General features: G+C 46.6%; 1 protein-coding gene across 5 annotated transcripts in view; it reads left to right on the top strand.

The window, feature by feature from the left end:
- The window catches only part of sh3bp5lb (SH3-binding domain protein 5-like, b), a 75,680-nt gene that overhangs the window by 42,724 nt on the left and 17,202 nt on the right, over nucleotides 1–15,754 (top strand). For 4 of the 5 annotated variants that reach the window (XR_011587800.1, XR_011587799.1, XR_011587798.1 and 1 more), the window contains exons 2-3: nucleotides 7,783–7,845; nucleotides 9,437–9,565. Coding sequence is in view for 2 of the 5 variants with exons in the window: in XM_070861373.1 (XP_070717474.1) it covers nucleotides 7,783–7,845; nucleotides 9,437–9,565 (192 nt within the window). In the remaining 3 variants the exon portion in view is untranslated. The remainder of the gene's footprint in view (nucleotides 1–7,782; nucleotides 7,846–9,436; nucleotides 9,566–15,754) is intronic. The other variant, XM_070861374.1, reaches the window with a different exon arrangement.

Raw genomic sequence — 15,754 nt, 5'->3', positions numbered from 1 at the left:
AGCTTCCCAATGACCAGGGAGGCACAGACCGAGAGTTTATTGAGGACATACGGGAGCTTAATCAGCATGTACCACCACACCCTTCCCGAAGACCAGTAGCCAGTGGCAGTTACACGGCCGCTAAGCTTTTGCGTCAGCAGCTCATTAATGAACGCTTCGCATGAGTTGCTATTGTTGATATTCAAATGTTCAAATACAGTTACGTTTAAACAAAAGTTTCATTTCCATGGGGAAACAGAATAAACAAACAAATATGCATGAAAACTGTACGTTGTAAAACTTATGTAAGTCAGAGAGAAGGTACAGAAGTTGTAGAAAAAATTTTTTTTTTTAATTAAGAAACATGAATTTTTTTTAAGAACTAATGAACAGCACCCTCCCTCCAACCCCCCACCCCACGCACCAACCCACGCTTCCCTCAAAATCCCCAAAACGTTAGAAGAAGAAATTGAACATTTTAACAAGTGGCCATTTAAGTAATAATAACAAGTGACCGTTTCAGTCATGAAAACAAGCGACCATCTCAGTGATAATAACAAGCGACCATCTCAGTGATGAAAACAAGCGACCATCTCAGTGATAATAACAAACGACCATTTCAGTGATAATAACAAACGACCATTTCAGAAAGAATGGAAAGTGAACAGTTAAGTAATGATAACAAGTGAACATTTAACTATTGAATACAAGTGGCCAATTTAGTAACAATAACAATAACAATAACAAGAGAATAATAAAGTGATAGTGATAATAACAAGTGAATATTTTAAAACAAGTGAACTATTGAGAAGCACTCCCCCCTCCCTACCTGCGGCCACGTTTCCCTCCAGATCCTGTCCCACCCCGTGTTCGCACCCCATCCGCCCGTTTTGGTCTCCGCAGACCGACACCAAGACGTCGTGCAGAGTGGGACGGCAAGACTTCCTGCCGTGGTGGAGGTGACGGAGAGGAAGCAGAAGCCTCCGGCTCTACTTCCGAGTCAGGAGGAACTGTGTCCTCCGTACTCGCTTGTGTGCTTGGGGTCTCGCTGTGAGCGGACACGACACCTTGGGGTGCAGCGCCGTGTCCAGCCAGCAACGCGTGCCGTAGGGCATTTGTTGCGGCTGTCTGCTCCCTGATCGCCTCCAGCGTCTCCCGAGCAGTCTGTGACTGCTCAGAAGACCAGCTGGAGAAGCACAAGCAGGACTCGCTCCAGGATGTGGAGAACTGGCTCCAGTTGTTTGAGAAACCCGCGAACCCCTGGATAAGGTCACGACCAATTGCGACTGTCTCCCTGCACAGGAAAAGTAAGCTCTCTGTCTGGTCCTCTCTGGCAGGCGAGTGCATATCACACTGACCAGACCGCCGTGGGGTCGGCGTGTGCAATGTCACGTGCCTTGGTGTCACCACATGCACACCGCTTGGTCCCGGTGCCTCATCTGTCTCAAAATAGATGGCCGCAGGTTGTTCACCCCCGCCCACCCCCAAAAATATCTCCTGTTCCTCCTCCTCCGCCTCCTCCTACTCCTCCTCCTCCTGGAGTCTGCACTGGCTCGTCCTCCTGGGAGTGTCCCGACTGGTCAGTGGACATGTCCGTTGACTCCATCAGTACTTGTTGACCTTTGAAAGACAAATGGAAGTTATAAACGACGTTTAACAATGCAAATCAATTCATCTCACTTAAGAACTCAAAACATTACCATTAGCCCTTGCGCACAAGCGGTCACCAGGCCTAACATGATCTCATTTGAAGATCAATAGTACATCTCAGTAGTATAACTCAATTAAATAGCAAATTAAAGTATCATTGCACAGGATTACCCGCGTAACAAATATTTACGATTGATTCACACATTGCACAATGCACAGTTCTCATTACTCACGTGACTCGAGGGTGGGTTCGGCCACACCACGGGTTGTGAGCGAACGGCTTTCTGGCGCACCAAGGCCACTGCAAGCTCCTCGTAGGCAGTGAGTGACTGCAGCATGGCACAGCTCCCGCCCGTCTTGCTCCCGCTGGTTGATGGAAATCATCTTCTGTAATAGGTAAGGTAACATTGCACGGCATAAGCAGATGGATTTGGCAATAAACATTTAGGACTGACAGATTTATAAGTTAAATTTCTAGTTTGCAATACATTGCACAGGAAGATATGTCATAATTAAAATTTATGTTGCGGTGCATAAATGTGATCATAATTTAATCCGAATTTAGTTACTTAGTCATGCTTAAAGATTACGATAAAACATTGCAGATTCTAATTAGATTTTCCATACAACATTAAATAATAAGTATGGATGATTTCTAATTTAAATTTCAACTTACTCTTGCAGCCGCCAGTAGACTGTTCCATCTTTTCCGGCACTGGTCCGGTGTCCGGGCTTCATTTGATGCCGACGTGACCACATCGGCAATCTCTGCCCAAATCCTCCGATATGCACGGGGAGGAGGTTTCCCATGTCCACCCCGTGTCAGATCCTCCCACCTCGCGCTAACACAATTCACCAGGGCCTCATTTGCCTCTTCGCTGAAGGGTTTGGCCCTTCTCTTTCCTGCACCTCCCTCTATTCTTAAAATTTATCTGTATTTTCAATAGCACGAGATAACCTGTTTCCTTTCTCCTCTCTCTCTCTCTCTCCCAGACCCACACAGAGCTTCTGAGCATGTGTGAAGACCTTTGACCTCTCAAAACGCGGGAAGGAGCATCAAACTGGAAAAAAAAATCAACCTGCACATGTGCAGTGATGCGTTGCCAGGGAAGCTTTTTTTTTCATTCACTTCCGTTTTCTTTGGGCGATTGTGAGATCGGCGAGAAATGACATCGCCCATTTGACATCGCTGGGCTGAGACCGAGTGGAAAATCGCAAAAAAAAAAATGGGCCTTGAGCCGGCGATCAGCACGGGCGATAGGTCCCACATCGCTGGAACAAGGCCACAAAGTCTAGCCCTTTGTGTCCTCCTCACAATTTGCTTTTCCACCCATCTTTGTATCATCAGCAAACTTGGCTACATTACACTCCCTTCATCCAAGTCATTAATATAGATTGTAAATAGTTGAGGACCCAGCCCTGCGGCACCCCACTAGTTACTGTTTGCCAACCGAAAAATGAACCATATATCCCGATTCTCTGTTTTCTGTTAATTAGCCAATCCTCTAAGCATGCTAATATATTACACCCAACCCCGTGAACTTTTATCTTGTGCAGTAACCTTTTATGTGGCACCTTATCGAATGCCTTCTGGAAATCCAAATACACCACATCCACTGGTTCCCCCTTATCCACCCTGCTCATTACATCCTCAAATAATTTCAACAAATTTGTCAAACATGATTTCCCTGTCATAAAACCATGCTGACTCTGCTTGATTGAATTATGCTTTTCCAAATGTCCCACTACTGTTTCCTTAATAATGGACTCCAGCATTTTCCCAATGACAGATGTTAGGTTAACTGGTCTATAGTTTCCTGCTTTTTGTCTGCCTCCTTTTTTAAATAGGGGCATTACATTTGCGGTTTTCCAATCTGCTGGGACCGCTCCAGGATCCAGGGAATTTTGGTAGATTACAACCAATGCATCCACTATCTCTGCAGCCACTTCTTTAAAGACCCTATGATGTAAGCCATCAGGTCCAGGGAACTTATCCGCCTTTAGTCCCATTATTTTACCGAGTACTACTTCATTGGTGATAGTGATTGTATTAAGTTCCTCCCTCCCCATAGCCCCTTGATTATCCACTATTGGCATGTTTTTAGTGTCTTTTACTGTGAAGACTGATACAAAATATTTGTTCAACATCTCTGCCATTTCCCTGTTCCCCACTATTAATTCCCCAGTCTCATCCTCAAGGGTACCAACATTTACTTTAGCCACTCTTTTCCTTTTTATGTACCTGTAGAAACTCCTACTCTCTGTTTTTATATTTTGTTCTAGTTTACTTTCATAATCTACCCTCTCTATCATTTTTTTTAGTCGTTCTTTGCTGGCTTTTAAAAGTTTCTCAATCCTCTGGCCTCCCACTAGTCCTGGCCACATTGTATGCCCTTTTTTCAATTTGATGCCATCCCTTAGCCACGGATGGTTATCCTTTCTCTTACAGTTTTTCCTTCTCATTGGGATATATTTTTGTATCTATTTGTGCCGTCAACTCATCTATTTTGTTGCGAATGCTACGCATTCAGATAGAGCTTTTAAATTTGTTTTTTTTAAACCATTTTTTCCTGCTTTGACCCCACTTTCTGATTCACTTTTATGTTTATACATTCTGTCCCTTGCTGGCACGCTCTGGTTTTTATTTCCCCCAGTGCTACCCTGCTATATTGCCCTCTCCTTATCTGCAAAGGGATATAGACAGGCTAAGTGAGTGGGCAAAAAATTGGCAGATGGAGTATAATGTGGGAAAATGTGAGGTTATCCACTTTGGCAGAAATAATAGAAAAGCAAATTATAATTTAAATGGAGAACAATTGCAAAGTGCTGCAGTACAGAGGGACCTGGGGGTCCTTGTGCATGAAACACAAAAGATTAGTATGCAGGTACAGCAAGTAATCAGGAAGGCAAATGGAATGTTGGCCTTTATTGCAAGGGGGATAGAGTATAAAAGCAGAGAAGTCCTGCTACAACTGTACAGGGTATTGGTGAGGCCACACCTGGAATACTGCGTACAGTTTTGGTCACCGTATTTAAGGAAGGATATACTTGCATTGGAGGCTGTTCAAAGAAGGTTCACTAGGTTGATTCCGGAGATGAGGGGGTTGACTTATGAAGATAGGTTAAGTAGGTTGGGCCTATACTCATTGGAGCTCAGAAGAATGAGAAGTGATCTTATTGAAATTTATAAGATAATGAGGGGGCTCGACAAGGTGGATGCAGAGAAGATATTTCCACTCGTAGGGGAAACTAAAACTAGGGGACATAGTCTTAGAATAAGGGTCTGCCGGTTTAAAACTGCGATGAGGAGGAATTTCTTCTCAGAGGGTTGTAAATCTGTGGAATTCTCTGCCCCAGAGAGCTGTGGAGGCTGGGACATTGAATATATTGAAGGCGGAAATAGGCAGATTTTTGAGTGACGAGGTGTAATGTCTGTAAGCTTGTAATGTTTGTAGCTCCACACTGTGGATGTGGGCGTATTGTGTACAACTGCAGAGTTAATAATAAACAGAACCAGGCAGATTCCGGAGGCTTCCGAGAGTGCTGCCTGCCATGTAGGAAGCTGTGTGCGCTGTGCTCTGTGAATATATCACACAAGGGAATAAAGGGAACAGGCAGGGAAGTGGAGCTGAGTCCATGATCTTTTTAAATGGCGGAGCAGGCTCGAGGGGCCAAATGGCCTACTCCTGCTCCTATTTCTTATGTTCTTATAACACCGAGCTGCTGAAGTAGAAATTAGCGCAGGTGACCAAAGGCTTGGTCAAAGAGGTAGATTTTAAGGAGTGTCTTGAAGGAAGAAAGAGAGGTGGAGAAGTTTAGGGAGGGAGTTCTAGAGCTTGGGGCCCAGGCAGCTGAAGGTAAGGCCACCAATGGTTGACCGATTACAACCAGGAATGCTCAAGAGGGCAGAATTTGAGAAGCGCAAACATCTCGGGGGTGGGGGGGGGGGGGTTTTGGGGGCTGGAAAAGATTACAGAGATAGGGAGGGGCAAGGCCATGGAGGGATTTGAAAATAGAGATGAGAATTTTGAAAACAAGGCGTTGCTTAACCAGAAGCCAATGTAGGTCAGCGAGCACACAGGGGTGATGGGTGAGCAGGCCTTGGTGCGAGTTAGGACACGGGCAGCCGAGTTTTGGATCACCTCTAGTTTACGTAGGGTAGAATGTGGGAGGCCAGCCAGTTGGAATAGTCAAGTTTCGAATTGAGGGAAAAAAAAGTGAAACCTTTTATTTTTGATGTTGATTTTGTGGCACTTGCCCCTTGGTTGTTTGTGGATTTTCTGCCTGGTTGGCACAGTATGCTTTAGAGGCAGCCGGTAAACAAACAGCATTCTCAGTGCATCCCTCCACAAGCACGGCATTTTCCCACAGGAGCTGGCAATGCACAGCACACGAGGCTGGGTGAAATTTCCAACTCCAGCCCCAGGCCGGCGGGGAGCAGAAAGGTCTCGTGGGTATTTCCAGCATCGTGGATAAGCTGGGGCGATATTTTTCAGAATTGTGTGCTTTCTTGATAAGTTAGGTGAGTGGGCAAATGCATGGCAGATGAAGTATAATGTGGATAAATGTGAGGTTATCCACTTTGGTGGTAAAAACAGAGAGACAGACTATTATCTGAATGGTGACAGATTAGGAAAAGGGGAGGTGCAACGAGACCTGGGTGTCATGGTACATCAATCATTTAAGGTTGGCATGCAGGTACAGCAAGCGCTTAAGAAAGCAAATGGCATGTTGGCCTTCATAGCGAGGGGATTTGAGTACAGGGGCAGGGAGGTGTTACTACAGTTGTACAGGGCCTTGGTGAGGCCACACCTGGAGTATTGTGTTCAGTTTTGGTCTCCTAACTTGAGGAAGGACATTCTTGCTATTGAGGGAGTGCAGCAAAGGTTCACCAGACTGATTCCCGGGATGGTGGGACTGACCTATCAAGAAAGACTGGATCAACTGGGCTTGTATTCACTGGAGTTCAGAAGAATGAGAGGGGATCTCATAGAAACATTTAAAATTCTGATGGGTTTAGGCAGGTTAGATGCAGGAAGAATGTTCCCAATGTTGGGGAAGTCCAGAACCAGGGGTCACAGTCTAAGGGGTAAGCCATTTAGGACGGAGATGAGGAGAAACTTCTTCACCCAGAGAGTGGTGAACCTGTGGAATTCTCTACCACAGAAAGTTGTTGAGGCCAATTCACTAAATATACTCAAAAAGGAGTTAGATGTAGTCCTTATTACTAGGGGGATCAAGGGGTATGGCGAGAAAGCAGGAATGGGGTACTGAAGTTTCATGTTCAGCCATGAACTCATTGAATGGTGGTGCAGGCTCGAAGGGCCGAATGGCCTACTCCTGCACCTATTTTCTGTGTTTCTATGTTTTATTATGTTACGAATGCCGTTGCAGCTGCGTGCGCTAATCTGACCCAAAAGCAAAATGGAGTGACGAAATCGTGTGAGCAATTTGGACGGTTTGGGGGAAAAAATAGAAGTATTTGAATGAAGGAAAGACTTGCATTTATATAGCACCTTTCACGACCACCGGACGTCTCCAAGTGTTTTACAGTCAATGAAGTACTTTTGGAGTGTAGCCACTATTGTAATGTGGGAAACGCGGTAGTCAATTTGCGCACAGCAAGCTCACACAAACAGCAATGTGATGATGACCAGATCATCTGTTTTTAGTGATGTTGATTGAGGGATAAATATTGGCCCAGGACAGCGGGGATAACTCCCCTGCTCCTCTTCGAAATAGTGCCATGGGATCTTTTTATGTCCACCTGAGAGAGCAGACGGGGCCTCGGTTTAACGGCTCATCAGAAAGACAGCACCTCCGACGGTGCAGCACTCTCTCAGCACTGCACTGGGAGTGTCAGCTTAGATTTTTTTTTGTGCTCAGGCCGCTGGAGTGGGACTTGAACCCACAACCTTCTGACTCGGGCGAGAGTGCGACCCACTGAGCCTGTGTAGATAAAGGGTTTGCAGTCAAGGGGTCATGGCTGTGTGAGTGTTTATTGGAGGAGCTACAGTATGGGGGAGGGTCAAGGCTACATGTTTGCATGGAAGGAGGGTGCTGTGTGTAGAGGGGGGTGATTACAGTAGAGTGGTGTCGGGTATGAGCTGTGAACACAGGCCCCACTGACCAGATTTGTCCCTCTTTCCTCAGGAGGAGCTGGAACACCTGAACCAGGCCAGTGAGGAGATTAATAAACTGGAGCTACAGCTGGATGTGAGTATGTCATGCAGCTCTTCTCCCCCCCCACGCCCCCCCCCCCCCCCCCGCCTGCCCAGACAGGTGGCCGGGAAGAGACAGACCGAGGGAGACCCACGGGGGCGGGGGGGGGAGAAGAGACCAACCCACGGGGGAGGGGGAGGAGAATGGCTGCACTGCCCAGTCCGTCAATTCACCCAGTATGGGTGCGGAGTCCTTCAGACCAGCACTGTCCCAGCTTACAGCCCTGCTCTGTGCTGAATTAGCTGGTTGTATGAGCGCTTCCAATTGGCCTCGATGTCTGAGGGTGCGGGGGAGGGGTGGGGGGAAGACAATCACAGTAACCCCAACTGGAAAATCCCATGCGTGCCGGGGTCACCGAGTGCAGGATTGGGCTCGCCTGCGATGCCCCCTACGATTCAATGTCCCGTTGGCGGCCCCCCCGTTCCGGCCCGCACATGAAGAATACGGAGAGGTACCAGAGGCCAGCTATGGAACTGTGAGCCAGCGAGAGTCCATGCCTTCAGGCGAGAAAGAGGGGAACTGGGGAATGAAAAAAATACAAGGTGCGCATGAGACTTACCGAGTCCTGCCAGGACTGGTGCGTGTCCGGTGCCATTCACAGGCCCCTCTGTTTGTATGTGTGCCCACACAATTCCTCTCGCGTAGCTGCGATGCTTTGTGTGTGGCGCGAGAGTGACAGGTGGCTTTTCATCACCCCCTTGAGGTTGTTGTCACATTATTAGAGTGTGCCTTGAAGAATTTGTCAGAAAGGAGATGGTTGTTCCTGAGTTACTGCACTCTACAGGTCTCTTCCCGCTCTGGAACCAGCAGCCCAAACCAGCCAAGGACTGCAGGGGTGAAAGTGCCCCTGTGCTCCTGCTGAGCAAGGCGCACAGAACTAAACTGTCCCTAAAATTGGCTGTCATACTCAAAAGAAGCCATAGGTTCTGGTTTGGGAAATGGAAAAAACGTTTCACTGCTTTGGTAGGTGGTGCTTTCTGAATTTGGGACTAAAACAGGTTGTAGTGAGAAATTCACTCTGTATCTAACCCGTGCTGTAACTGCCCTGGGAGTGTTTTGATGGGACAGTGTAGAGGGAGCTTTACTCTGTATCTAACCCGTGCTGTGCCTGCCCTGCAAGTGTTTGATGGGACAGTGTAGAGGGAGCTTTACTCTGTATCTAACCCGTGCTGTGCCTGCCCTGGGAGTGTTTGATGGGACAGTGTAGAGGGAGCTTTACTCTGTATCTAACCCCTGCTGTAACTGCCCCTGGAGTGTTTTGATGGGACAGTGTAGAGGGAGCTTTACTCTGTATCTAACCCGTGCTGTACCAGCCCTGCGAGTGTTTGATGGGACAGTGTAGAGGTAGCTTTACTCTGTATATAACCCATGCTGTACCTGCCCTGCAAGTGTTTGATGGGACAGTGTAGAGGTAGCTTTACTCTGTATATAACCCATGCTGTACCTGCCCTGCGAGTGTTTGATGGGGACAGTGTAGAGGGAGCTTTGCATTGTTTGGTATTTCACATGGATGGAATTGCACCAAAGCTGCCTCTGGATATTTTATGATGTTCTATTTTTAAGTATTGATCGGCATCTCCCACAGGAGGCGAGGAACACCTACCGGAAAATCCTGTCTGAGTCTGCCAGGAAACTGAATGCTCAGGGCTCTCAGCTCGGCAACTGCATTGAGAAGGCACGGCCATATTATGAGGCCCGCCGCCAGGCAAAAGAGGTGAGTCATCTTAACCTGGCAGAGGTTTGTGTCAACAGAGATTCATCCAGTTGAATTCTTCACCGTCCGAGTGAATGGGAATGATACCGATCCTATAATGTGAGCGACTGGTCCATTGGGATTCTACAGAATGGGAGTGGATTAGAAAAAATGTTTGCCTTTTGGAATTCCACACAATGCGAGATGATGGACAGGAATTTGGTCCATTGGGGTTCTATTAAATGGGAGTGAATGGGAAAGGATTTGGTCCATTGGGAATCTGTACAATGGGAGTGAATGGGAAGGGGTTTGGTCCATTGGGAATCTGTACAATGGGAGTGAATGGGAAGGGGTTTGGTCCATTGGGAATCTGTACAATGGGAGTGAATGGGAAGGGGTTTGCTCCATTGGGAATCTGTACAATGGGAGTGAATGGGAAGGGGTTTGGTCCATTGGGAATCTGTACAATGGGAGTGAATGGGAAGGGGTTTGGGTCCATTGGGAATCTGTACAATGGGAATGAATGGGAAGGGGTTTGGGTCCATTGGGAATCTGTACAATGGGAATGAAAGGGAAGGGGTTTGGTCCATTGGGAATCTGCACAATGGAAGTGAATGGGAAGGGGTTTGGGTCCATTGGGAATCTGCACAATGGGAGTGAATGGGAAGGGGTTTGGGTCCATTGGGAACCTGTACAATGGGAGTGAATGGGAAGGGGTTTGGGTCCATTGGGAATCTGTACAATGGGAGTGAATGGGAAGGGGTTTGGTCCATTGGGAATCTGCACAATGGAAGTGAATGGGAAGTGGTTTGGGTCCATTGGGATTCTGCACAATGGGAGTGAATGGGAAGGGGTTTGGGTCCATTGGGAATCTGTACAATGGGAGTGAATGGGAAGTGGTTTGGTCCATTGGGAATCTGTACAATGGGAGTGAATGGGAAGGCGTTTGGTCCATTGGGAATCTGTACAATGGGAGTGAATGGGAAGGGGTTTGGTCGCCGCTGCTATCATCTTGGGACTTTCCATGAGATGATAGGATGCTGTCTAAATGGAAGGCGGAGTCAACCCAACTCCATTTAGCACCGTCACTGGGCTCTGGTGATGGGTGTGACAGCCTTGAGTCTCAGGTCTGCGATTATTGGAGGCCGAACACTTAATGCGATCACATGATGTCCCTCTGTCCACTGGTTTAGTGGAAACGTTCCATCAATTTAAAATAAACAAGTGAACAGTAGAGCAATGCCTATGAGCACATTTAAGTGTCGTCACACACATTTTTAGGCTTGTCTGTTTGAAGAATTGTACAGAATGGAGAGCGTGCTCTCTGGGCGTTATTCTCTGGATGTTGCTCTGGGCATCACGCTCTGGGTGTTACTCTGCTTGACGATTTTGCACCGAGCCGCTTACCTTCACTCACACCATCTCGCGTTCAGCGACTTGTCTACTCACAGTGCACAGCCCTTAAATTCTGCCACTCGTTTCCTGGCACGCACAGGCCCCCCGTCTGCCCTTAGTTCTGCTCATTCTGAAGTGGGTACTCCGTGTGAGGTTTACTCCTCTCTCGCCCAGAGATGCCGCTTTATTATCCCTTCCCCATTCCCCCCCAGTCTCTGCACAGCGAGGCTCCTTAATGACGGATCTGCTCTGGTGGTTGTGACGCGCCTGGTTCAACATGAATCAGCCTTAATGGCTGTTAAATGAGAGCTAGAGGCAGCTGTGACTCATCTCTGGGGGTTGTTTCAAGCGCGTGGGTGACAACGGCTATAAAATACTGTCTTGCCTGCAGATCCTCCAGTCTTAACCTTTTTGTGGCTGACTACGACGGGGATTCTCGAAGTCCTTTTTGTGACCTTGCCACTTTTAGAACCTATTTCTCACTCCGTTGCTTACTGGATCGTAATGAGCGAGGCTGTGCTGAGATAGCTGGTCTCAGCCAGGGGCAAAGATAGCATACCTAAAATGGTGGGGAGCCTAGGGTCGAATGAGGGTGAGGAACTTAATGTCATTAATATAAGTCGAGAAAAAGTACTGGAGAAACTAATGGCACGAAAAATCGACAAATCCCTTGGACCTGATGGCCCACATCCTAGGGCTCTAAAAGATGTGGCTGCAGTGAGAGTGGATGCATTGGCCTTGATCTTCCAAAATTCCCTAGATTCTAGAACGGTCCCACCTGATTGGTAGGTCTCAAATGTAACACTGCTATTCACCGCCTGATAGTCTGCATCCCAGAGTACTTAAGGAAGTGGCCCTAGAAATAGTGGATGCATTGATAGTCATTTTCCAACTTCCTATAGACTCTGGATCAGTTCCTATGGATTGGAGGGTAGCTAATGTAACCCCACTTTTTAAAAAAGGAGGGAGAGAGAAAACAGGGAATTATAGAACCGTTAGCCTGACATCAGTAGTGGGGAAAATGCTGGAATCAATTATTAAAGATGTAAGAGCAGCGTATTTGGAAACAGTGACAGGATCAGTCTAAGTCAGCATGGATTTATGAAAGGGAAATCATGCTTGACAAATCTTCTAGAATTTTTTGAGGATGTAACTAGTAGAGTGGACAAGGGAGAACCAGTGGATGTGTATTTGGACTTTCAAAAGGCTTTTGAAAAGGTCTCGCACAAGAGATTAGTGTGCAAAATTAAAGCACGTGGTATTGGGGGTAATGTATTGACGTGGATAGAGAACTGGTTGGCAGATAGGAAGCAAAGAGTAGGAATAAATGGATCCTTTTCAGAATGGCAGGCAGTGACTAGTGGGGTACCTCAAGGTTCAGTGCTGGGACACCAGCTATTTACAATACATATTAATGATTTAGATGAAGGAATTGAATGTAATATCTCCAAATTTGCAGATGACACTAAGCTGGGTGGCAGTGTGAGCTGTGAGAAGGATGCTAAGAGGCTGCAGGGTGACTTGGACAGGTTAGGTGAGTGGGCAAATGCATGGCAGATGGTGTATAATGTAGATAAATGTGAGGTTATCCACTTTGGTGGCAAAACCAGGAAGGCAGATTATTATCTGAATGGTGACAGATTAGTAAAAGGGGAGGTGCAATGAGACCTGGGTGTCATGGTACATCAGTCATTGAAAGTTGGCATACAGGTACAGCAGGCAGTTAAGAAAGCAAATGGCATGTTGGCCTTCATAGCGAGAGGATTTGAGTACAAGGGCAGGGAGATCTTGCTGCAGTTGTACAGGGCCTTGGTGAGACCACACCTTGAATATTGTGTACAGTTTTGATCTCTTAATCTGAGGAAAGAGATTTTTGCCATTGAGGGAGCGAAGGTTCACCAGACTGATTCCCGGGATGGCAGGACTGACATGAAGAAAGACTGGATCGACTAGGCTTGTATTCACTGGCATTTAGAAGAACGAGAAGGGATATAGAAGCATATAAAATTCTGACAGGTTTAGACAGGTTAGATGCAGGAAGAATGTTCCCGATGTTGGGGAAGTCCAGAACCAGGGGTCACAGTCTAAGGATAAGGGGTAAGCCATATAGGACTGAGATGAAGAGAAATTTTTTCATCCAGAGAATTGTGAACCTGTGGAATTCTCTACCACAGAAAGTTGTTGAGTCCAGTTCGTTGGATATATTCAAAAGGGAGTTAGATATGGCCCTTACGGCTAAAGGGATAAGAGGGTATGGAGAGAAGGCAGGAGTGGGTTACTGAAGTTGCATGATCAGCCGTGATCATATTGAATGGTGGTACAGGCTCGAAGGGCCGAATGGCCTGATCACCTATTTTCTATGTTTCTACATTCAAGAAAGGAGGGAGAGAGAAAAAGGAACTACAGGCCAGTTAGCTTGACATCAGTTGGTGGGGAAATACTGGAATCCATTGTTAAGGAAGTGGTAACAGGGCACTTAGAAAATCATAACATGATTAGGCAGAGTCAACGTGGTTTTATGAAAGTGAAATCATGTTTGACAAATTTATTAGAGTTTTTTGTGGATATAACTAGGGTAGATAAAGGGGAACCACTGGATGTAGTATATTTGGATTCCCAAAAGGCATTCGATAAGGTGCCACATAAAAGGTTATTACACAAGGTACGGGATCATGGGATTGGAGGTAATATATTAGCATGGATAGAAGATTGGTCAACGGACAGAAAAGAGAGAGTGGGGATAAACGGGTCTTTTTCAGGTTGGCAGGCTGTAACTCGTTGGTTGCCGCAAGGATCAGTGCTGGGGCCTCAGCTATTTACAATCTATATCAATGACCTATATGAAGGGACCGAGTGTAATATATTCAAGTTTGCTGATGGTACAAAGCTAGGTGGGACAGTAAGCTGTGAGGAGAACACACAATGTCTGCAAAGGGATATAGACAGACTAAGTCAGTGGGCAGTAAGGTGGCAGATGGAGTATAATGTAGGGAAATGTGAGGTTATTCACTTTGGTAGGAAGAATAGGAAAACAGAATATTGTTTAAATGGTGAGAAACTTTTAAATGTTGGTGTTCAGAGAGATTTGGATGTCCTTGTGGAAGAAACACAGAAAGCTAGCATTCAGGTACAGCAAGCAATGAGGAAGGCAAATAGCATGTTGTCCTATATTGTAAGGGGGTTGGAGTACAAGAGTAAGGAAGTCTTGCTACAATTGTACAGGGCCTTGGTGAGACCATACCTGGAGTATTGTGCACAGTTTTGGTCTCCTTATCTAAGGAAGGATATATTTGCTTTGGTGTTGGTGCAATGGAGATTCACTAGATTGATTCCTGGGATAAGAGGGCTGTCTTATGAGGAGAGATTATGTAGAGTGAGCCTATACTCTGGCGTTTAGAAGAATGAGAGGTGATCTCATTGAAACATGCAAGATTCTGAAGGGGATTGACAGGGTAGATGCTGAGAGGTTGTTTCCCCTGGCTGGAGTATCTAGAACTAGGAGTCACAGTCTCAGGATAAGGGCTAGGCCATTTAAGAGAGCGAGGAGGAATTTCTTCACTGAGGGTTGTGAATCTTTGGAATTCTCTGCCCCAGAGGCCTGCGGATGCTGAGTTTCTGAATATATTCAAGGCTGAGATGGATAGATTTTTTGAGTCGAGGAATCAAGGGATACGGGGATCGGGCGGGAAAGTGGAATTGAGGTCGATGATCTTACTGAATGGTGGAGCAGGCTCGAGGGGCCGTATGGCTGCTCCTATTTCTTATGTTCTTATAGGGCTCTCCCAACTGGGATCAGTGTCCCTGTGTTAGGGAAGGGCTAAATCGGCCTGCGGTTTCCTGCTCCAATCCAAAGAGGCCTGCTGGGAATTACATGGATGGTGGGTGAGGACTGATTGGGCTTCATCGAGTTCATCGATGGTTTGAGGAGGGGAAGAGGTTCATATGCTTGTGGCTGGGGTGCAGGCCCTTGAGGAATAGGCTTGGGTAGAGCCAGGGGAATAGAAAGAAAGAACGACTTGCATTTCTATAGCGCCTTTCACCACCACCGAATGTCTCAAAGCGCTTTACAGCCAATGAAGTACTTTTATAGCGCAGTCACTGTTGTAATATGGGAAACGCGGCAGCCAATTTTCGCACAGCAAGCTCCCACAAACAGTAATGTGATAATGACCAGGTCATCTGTTTTTGTTGCTTGGATTGAATTATCTTGAATCAAGAATCCTCTCCAGATGTCCTTATAAAATATCCGTTCACTTGCGAACAAGGCCATGATGTTGATGCAATCATCCACGATAATTGCATCGACATCATGGCACTAACGGAAACTTGGCTGAGGGATAATGACACATTATCTTTAATCGAAACCTCCCTTCCTGGCTATACCTTCTACCACATGCCCTGCCCAGACCGCCGTGGCGGGCGTATAGCTCTCATCACCAAATCATATATTGGTCTGTCCCCCACCACCTCCAGCACTTTCTGCATCTCGCCTTATTCCACCCCTCTCAACTCTCACTCAAAATTCTCGTTCTCTACAGCCCACCCAAGTATAATAAAAATTTTTATCATGGATATATCCTCACTGCTTTCCTAACTCGGCCTCTGCATCAAGCGGCTTCTCATCCTTCGTGCCTTCAACCTCCATCTCAATTCATTATGCTCTGTCTCCTCTGAATTTACTACGCTCCTGTCCTCTCTTAATCTCTCCCTCCATGTGAATTCCTCAACCCATATTCACGGCCACCCCCTTGACCTTGCAATCTCTTGTGGCCTTGCTAGTCCAACCATGTCAGTTAAAGATAAAGCCATCTCAGA

The sequence above is a fragment of the Pristiophorus japonicus genome, chromosome 19 (assembly GCF_044704955.1).
Source record: "Pristiophorus japonicus isolate sPriJap1 chromosome 19, sPriJap1.hap1, whole genome shotgun sequence".
In the NCBI taxonomy this organism is placed as follows: domain Eukaryota; kingdom Metazoa; phylum Chordata; class Chondrichthyes; family Pristiophoridae; genus Pristiophorus; species Pristiophorus japonicus.
Note: the sequence above shows the minus strand (reverse complement) of the source record. Positions and strands in the feature narration are given on the sequence as shown.